This window comes from Plectropomus leopardus, chromosome 3 (genome assembly GCF_008729295.1).
Source record: "Plectropomus leopardus isolate mb chromosome 3, YSFRI_Pleo_2.0, whole genome shotgun sequence".
Lineage (NCBI taxonomy): Eukaryota > Metazoa > Chordata > Actinopteri > Perciformes > Serranidae > Plectropomus > Plectropomus leopardus.
The window spans coordinates 315603-323666 of record NC_056465.1 but is presented as its reverse complement, the minus strand read 5'-3'; the positions used below and the strand labels follow the sequence as shown (position 1 = coordinate 323666).

Below are 8064 nucleotides of genomic sequence, written 5' to 3'. Positions count from 1 at the left end.
AGCTCTCCCTCTCAGAGATCTTTGACAGATGAGTTGTACAGAAGGCACAGTCAGTCCTGTCCAGCTCTGATCACCCACTAATGGAGGAATTCATTTCTCTCCCATCTGGACGGAGATATAAGCTACCTAGGGCACCTACAAATAGGTACAAATTTTCCTTTGTGCCACATGCAATCAATGCAGTCAACTTGCATTATCCTTAAATTGCACTGTCCCGGTGGCACGACCTATTTAAATCCTTTTTTTTAAATTATTTTAATAGATGACAGGTCTTCACCCACTTCCTCACTTCTTTTATACTCTTTGATACCTCTATTTTATTTTGTTGGGGTTGCTCTTGTCAAGTTTGGTTGTGCTGGACATTGCGATGTTGTTTTTGTGTCAATGTTTCTTTATTGTTTGTAGTTACTGTTGGTTGTGCTGTCACTGGAGACCAAATTTCCCCTGGAGGGACAATAAAACTCTTTGATCTCTGATCTAATCAGTGTTTCTCCTGCGCTGCATGGCATGTCTCAGGTGATCTGATTTTTTGGAAACAGTGTATTAACTAAGACTACACAAGACTGCTCACCCAGTAAAATCGACAGCATCAGTTGTTGTAGAGGATCTCCAACAATTATAATGTGAAAGTGAAAAAAACCCTTTAAGAGCTGTGGGAATGTTTCTTGTGTTGACCGTCCCCCACCCCATCATACCCTCTAGGAGGTGCTGCTTCGCCTGTCAGTTCTGGCCTCCATCTTTCTGCTCTCAAGACAAAGCCATGACAGCATTCAAGGGTATCTGGACTCAGGAGTTCTGGCGCTGTGTGGGGGCTGAGTTCTTCGCCATGCTGCTCTTTGTCCTGCTCAGCCTTGGCTCAACCATCAGCTGGGAGGCTGCTGAGGAGACCCCCCGGCCCCCTGACCTGGTTCTCATCTCGCTCTGTTTCGGCCTGAGTATTGCCACCATGGTGCAGTGCTTCGGCCACATCAGCGGTGCTCATATCAACCCTGCGGTCACAGCAGCCATGGTGGTGACCAGGAAACTCAGTCTGGCCAAAGCTGTCTTCTACCTGTTGGCCCAGTGTGTTGGAGCCATAGTGGGGGCCGCCATTCTGTACAGCATCACCCCAGTCTCCGTCAGGGGTGGCATGGGGATCACCAAGGTTTGCCATTTTATTTATTTAAAGCAATTATAAGCAATTAATTGTTCACAGCTTAATTTACAGTAATTAAATATCATAATGCTTTACTTTCTCAAAGGTAATTTCAAGCAAAAACTTTCAATGAGTCTAGTTTTCATCACACATCAACAAAGATTACTGGATCTGATTTTGCAATTCTGAAAGTAATGTTTAGCAGAGCAAAGACTATCTGAAAGTTATGCTTTAGCCCGAGGGGCTGATAGAAATCCTACTAAGATGGTGTAATAACTGAAATGTAATAATATAATATAATATAATAATATGAAATATGATTGACCATTTAAATAGTTAATTAAACCTCTTAAACCATGGGAAATTTATTTCTTTTGAAACATGGAAAGAAAGCAATGAACAATATGAAAAATATTCCCAAACCTTAGCAATAAATTACTAAGAAGTACAAGAAAGAAGGTAGAAGGAAGGTAGAAGGTAGAGTTATTAGTCATTTTTTAAACAAAGTTTAAAAAGCAAAATTACATTTGTCCACGAGCCTGCTACATCTTTGGAGTTGAAGGATGAGTTGATTGAAATGCTGCTGATTTCACTCGCCGTGATGCTGGCTTTTCTCCCTCTCTTCATCCAGCACTTTCGGTTTTGTTTCAGTCCAAACTCCACACAACTTTTACCGATGTTGATAAGTGCTTCTCTATCGTAGAAAAGTTGTGCTTCAGCAGAAGGGGCCATAGAGTCGAAAAAAATAGAAAAATATAGCAAAATATAGCAAAGCATTAGCAAGGATTTGCGGAGCTACAGGCTGCTGAATCTACATGTGCTGCCGTCATTGTAACCTGAAAATTAGTTTTTTGTTTTTTTGTTTGTTTGCTTGTTTGTTTTTTTAACGAAAAAGAAAGTTTGGGGTAAGGAAAAAAAGGAAAAAAAGACCTAGGGGAAGTGCTTAAAAATATAATAATTCTACAACCTCTTTTAAAATGTCTGTCTATAATAATACTTTTTCCCTAGCTTTTTAAAATGTTCCCTAGATATTTTCCATATTTTTTTTTTAAAAATAATTCTCTAAATCCACTGATTTCTTGCAAATCTTGTAATATTTTTTACCAAAGTGCTCATTGCCTTTTTTCCTATTATGGAAAAAAAATATCTGATTTGTTCAGAGTTTAAGGTTTAAATACTGTGAAAGGTATCTGAAAGTAGCACAAGAAAAGTGATGTCGCTCCAGGTTTAACAAATAAAATGCTATACATAGAAATAACTTCTGATTGATTTTATTATTTAATTTGTACTTCTAATTTCAGTAATTACTGAACAGCATATTCATTCATTCATTCATCCGTTGTCAGTTACACCTTGTCCTCAAAAGGGTCGCAGGGGGCTGGAGCCTATCCCAGCTATCATTGGGCAAGAGGTGGGGTACACCCTGGACAGGTCACCAGACTGAATAGCATGTATTTACTCAGAATTTGGATGCTATTTTCTTTTGATGATGACAACATCAGCTTCCACCCTAACACTAACTGTTACAGTTTCTAAGTAAACTTGTCATTTGACCTCGTTGGTCACAGAGAACACATTATGCATTCACACCCTGCTGAACCATTAACCATGGGTCTGGTTGAACTGAATGGATTGCACTGCAGTGTAATAGCAGTGTGTTCCTCATGTACTGTATTCAGATAGAGATCACATTTTAATTCAATGTGTTAGATGTGTAATAATATTTTATGATGTATTTCTATGTTGCTGTTTTGTGTCAAACACAGGTCAATATGAGCATTTCTGTGGGAAACGCACTGGTGGTGGAACTCTTCATCACCTTTCAGTTGGTCTTCACTGTGTTTGCCACCTGCGACAACAAACGCAATGACCTAAAGGGTTCGTCTGCTTTGGCGATAGGCCTGTCTGTGTGTATTGGTCACCTGTTTGCTGTAAGTACACAACACTTGCCCAGGTGTTACTCTAAATTAATCTACACAAAGTGATAAAACCCTGGAATAACAAAGGGGGCTCAGTATCAGATCTGCTCATCACAAATGGCTCAAAAACACCATATTCTTAATGGTACCATTTAGTAAATAATTTTAGAAAACTGTCACTGAAGTACCGCAAAATAGGAACTGTTCAGTACAATGCAGTCCAGTACAACAGTCCAGCATAAAGCCTAAAGTCTGTTATTTAAAAGACAAGTTCTGTTAACCCGCTGAAATCTGGAGCAACATCACTTTTCATGTGCTGCTTTCACAAGTATTTAAACCATGAACCCTGATCACATAAGTTTTATTTCTTTCAAAAACATGGGAAACAGCAATAAGCAATTTAGTAAGAAATGTTTCACAAATTGCAGCAATTAGAAGATTTAGAAAAATATTTTTTAAAAAGCTAGGAAAAAATGTCTTGAGTAAAAACTGTATTTATGATTGAATACATATGTAAAATTATGCTACAGAATTATTACTCATTTTAGGCACCTTTAAGCACATTTTCCTTTTTTTTTTACTTTCTGTTTTTTCTTCTTTTTTTTAGGTTTTATTGGGGTTTTTGTTTTAAACTAATTTTCAGGTAATTTTCTTGTACTGATTTCTTGCTAAGTTTTGGATCATTTCTTCTTTCGTCATTCATGGCCCTCTACCCATGTTTTTGAACAAGATCAAGGAAATTTGCTCATGTTTCAAAGGTTTAAGCAAACAGATCAATGTGTCAATTGTTAGTGGCTTCCAAAGTGACCAATATAACTGTTACAAAAGCAGTTCCAGTGTTTGTTTATTTTATCTGCCATCTGTATTTTTGGGGTTTGCTTAAATTTAGGGAGAAAGGCTAAAAGGAGAAATTCATGTCTAATAGCAAAAGGGAAAGCAGCTGGGAAATGTAAATGTAAAGGGGATTTTTTTTAAATGCCTGAATTCAGTAATCTATTCATTTATTTATTTGTCTGTTTCGATGGCATTTTCAAATAGATTTTTAAGTTTAATGGTTTATTCACAGATTCATTAATGCATTTTTGACTGTTGTATGTTGTTCTTTAAATTGAAACATTTATTTAAGGATTATTATTTCATTTGTAAAATCTATCGGTAATTTCTCTTTACTGCCCATTAAAATACTAAGTAATTAATTATTACTTTGTGATTTAGTCTAGTAATTTTTAGATTAATAAATTGATTTTAAAACAAATGCATTAATGCCTATTTTAAAATGTACAATTAGTTATTAATGAATTAAATGCTTTACTTCCTTTCTGTGACAGATATGGTTCTCCATATATTGAACAATGTGATAACATGATTCAGATACTATTGCAGATATCTGCTGGTAGCCTTTTGCTTATATTTTTATAGCTATATCATGCATTACAATGATAATAATGATAACACAATTCAAAGGCTTCATACATCACAAACCATTGCAACAAAAAGTGTATTTCAACCATGTGCAGCATTTTTTTGTGTTTCCTGGAAACACTAACCGTTGTGTTGCAAGTCAGTGCTTTTTCTAAATGCTGGTATGTGTCATCAAATTGGTGAAGATGTTTCTTTGCTTGTGCTGTCTATTTGCATATAATCATTTGGTTTTGAGGACTTGTTGTAGGTGTGTTCTGTTTTATTGAATGTCTAAGTGTCCTGCTTCTTCCTGTTTTTTGTTATCATGTGGTTTTCATAATGCAGTTTGTGATTGTTCCCCAGATTCCATACACAGGAGCCAGTATGAATCCTGCACGAACTTTTGGCCCAGCCATGGTCACATGGTCCTGGGAAAACCACTGGGTAAATATGCCTTTATTATTTTTAATTATTAACTATAAGCATTTCTAGCTTTGCAACATTTTTTTTCATGCACAGAAATGAATCTTCTTCCATCTTCTAAGGTCTCATAAAATTTCAAGCTACTACACAACAGAAATCATAATGCTTTTGTGCAGTGACTCTGCTAATGTTTGTTATTAGATGGTAAATATCCATTCAATTTTCAATTCATTTTCGTTTATAAAGACCGGTGGTGTAGTGACAGTTGATGAGGTGGGTGTACTACCAGATGGGTAGGCCACTAATGAGGGAGCAAGTACATTCTCTTATATTTTTTAATTACTTGTTGGCTGCTCGGTGGGTATACTGTAAATGGCCAGAAAAAGAGGTGGGTATACCCTGTATACCTGCATGTACCCCCCACAACATCACTGATAAAGCTGAATATCACAATAACATCAGAGGACACTACAGGACAGACAGACAGGAAACAGATGTTGTGTGCGCAGAACAGATCAATATCCACAACAATAATAACAGTAACAATAACAATAACAAACAAAACAATAGTAATAGAAGTATTAAAATCAGGGCTGGCAAACCATTAATTTTTTTATTGAGATTAATCATTCATTGATCCATCCATCCATTTTCTTCTGCTTATCGGGTCGCGGGGGCAGCAGCCTAAGCAGGGAAGCCCAGACTTCCCCTTGCCCCAGCCACTTCGTCCAGCTCTTCCCGGGGGATCCCGAGGTGTTCCCAGGCCAGCTGAGAGACATAGTCTCTCCAGCGTGTTCTGGGTCTTCCCCGTGGCCTCCTACTGGTGGATGTGCCCTGAACACCTCACCAGGGAGGCGTCCAGGAGGCATCCTAATTAGATGCCCGAGCCACCTCATCTGGCACTTCTCAACGCGGAGGAGCAGTGGCTCTAGACCGAGCTTTTCACCCTATCTCTAAGGGAGAGCCCAGCCACCCTACGGAGGAAGCTCATTTCGGCCACTTGTACCCGCGATCTTGTTCTTTCTGTCATTACCCAAAGCTTGTGACCATAGGTGAGGGTAGGAACGAAGATCGACCGGTAAATCGAGAGCTTTGCCTTTCGGCTCAGCTCCCTCTTCACCACGACAGATCGGTGCAGAATCGGCATTACTCGATCCGCCTGTCAATCTCCCGCTCCATCCTTCCCTCACTCGTGAACAAGACCCATTACACCCCCATTACAGTTTCATTATTTTGCATTTTAAACAGTTTTGAAGTCCATATTAACAAAGTAAAGCAAGTCTTAGCAGATTGTCTCAGTTGGGAATCAAATGACAGCATTCGGCAAAGTTCACATCTACAGTTTAGTTTCATCCACAGGTCTGTTGAGATTCACACACTCCAAAATAGTGTTTTGCCGTCTGATGCAGCTGCCTGCTGACATCAGTTTGATTAGCTGCACGTGTGTTTATTTCCAGACTGTTTATGGAACCCAGGGTGCAGAAATATTCAAATACAATAGGAAAAAATAACACATTTATTTCGCATGCCAAAAGTGCATGGGACTAGCATGAAGTGGGCATGTCTGTAAAGGGTAGACTCATTGGTACCTACGGAACCCATTTTTATACCTTGAGGTCAAACATCAAGGGAAAAACATCCTAGAAATGTCCTAAAATCCTAGAGATGCCCTAAAGTCTTAGAAACGTGTATGGAGCTGCTGTGACTGTCCCCTGAATTCGTGTCATTGTGCAAAAGGTGTGCCCAAGCAAAGCATGTTGAGTATTGAGTAGTGTGTAGTAGCACACCATGTACACTCTATATACTCCATGCACATGGTGTGCTACTACACAAACTGCAGCACTGACAGTAATATATGTCAGTTGAGCGAACAGCAGCTAATTTTGAGAAATGTTCAAACATCACAAATTGGAAATACCTGGCAGTTATCAAAATGCAACTGTCAGATTTTGATCAGCAGGCTGCAGACTATTTTATAAGTACCAGGTGTACACAGTGTACCAGATTTACATGATGTACTGTATATGCATGAGAACTTTTAAATGGCAGAGGAAAATTAATTCAATTGAATTTTTATTCAATCCATAATTCATATGTTACATGTCTTCTGTGGAGATATGAGAGGAAAAACATTTTTTTCTTTACAAATTTAATGTAACACTGCCTGCCTTATTGGTCCATTAACATTGTAGTTGTTTTTTTAAACTGTAAAATCTGAGTTCAAATAATTGTACTTATTTAAAAATGATTTACATTTAATTTGATCACGATGATTCCCATTATGATAACTATGAATATACATTTTGTCTTAAAACCTGATTTGTGCTGTAACAGGATGTTCAATGTTCTCTGGGTTTTTTCCTTGTGTTCCATGTGTGTGTGTGTGTGTGTGTGTGTGTGTATTAGGTGTACTGGGTGGGTCCAACCCTGGGTGGGACTCTTGCTGCAGCACTGTATGAGTACCTCTTCTGTCCAGACCTGGAGCTGAAGCGACGTTACTCTGAGGCGTTCATCAAGACCCCTTTCAGTGGCACTAAACAGCGACAGGACTCGGTCACAGCCCAGGAGCCTCTCTTCACTGTTATGGATGTGGAGAGAGCTGAGAGGAAGGAAAGAGAGAGAGAAAGGGAGGTATCAGGGGATGTGTTGTCCTCTGTATGACAAGAGAGGATCCATGGAACTTATGATGATGTACAATAGGTGGCAGTATGCACCTAAAAGTTGGTATTGCAAAATACCAAAAACTACAGAAATGATAAAGGTAAGTAACCTAATGGCCACTCTTTCTGTATCGCCACTGTCAACTCAAGAAAATAACATCTTTTTCTAGTTTCTGTCACGGTGATTGATGTCAGCTGCAAACATGGAGCCTTTCTTTTTATTGTTCTTTTTTAATCATTCTGTTGATTCTAGTAACAAAAAAGAAAAAGATGGGTGATGGTGGTGTAAAAGAGCTAAGAACAATATCATAACAGTTAAACTTGATGTTCAACTTACCTGTGTGAAAATACCATGATCACACCATCATATGTCGGGAAATGTTGTTGAAGGTGATGTTTGTTTGTCTTACACTGCTACCCATGATGCAGTGCGCCACCTCTTTGTTCAGTTGGCAACTTGAGATCCATGGCTTTACTTCCAAGCTGGAAAGCTACAAAATAAAAAATCACACTAGATTAGCGATCT

General features: G+C 38.5%; 1 protein-coding gene across 1 annotated transcript; it reads left to right on the top strand.

Moving 5' to 3' along the window:
• Nucleotides 1-739: 739 nt before the first annotated feature.
• Nucleotides 740-7539, top strand: LOC121937622 (aquaporin-4-like). The gene is made up of 4 exons (XM_042480955.1): nt 740-1144; nt 2902-3066; nt 4819-4899; nt 7285-7539. The coding sequence occupies exons 1-4, from the start codon at nt 761-763 to the stop codon at nt 7537-7539; spliced, it is 885 nt and encodes a 294-aa protein (XP_042336889.1). The 5' UTR covers nt 740-760.
• Nucleotides 7540-8064: the final 525 nt, after the last annotated feature.

What these genes read in the sequence shown, in the direction of transcription:
- LOC121937622 (XM_042480955.1), top strand. Translation starts at nt 761, where the DNA reads ATGACAGCATTCAAGGGTATCTGGACTCAGGAGTTCTGGCGCTGTGTG. An exon ending in GTGGCATGGGGATCACCAAG is followed by an intron (nt 1,145 to 2,901) that starts GTTTGCCATTTT and finishes TGTCAAACACAG; the next exon opens with GTCAATATGAGCATTTCTGT. An exon ending in GTATTGGTCACCTGTTTGCT is followed by an intron (nt 3,067 to 4,818) that starts GTAAGTACACAA and finishes ATTGTTCCCCAG; the next exon opens with ATTCCATACACAGGAGCCAG.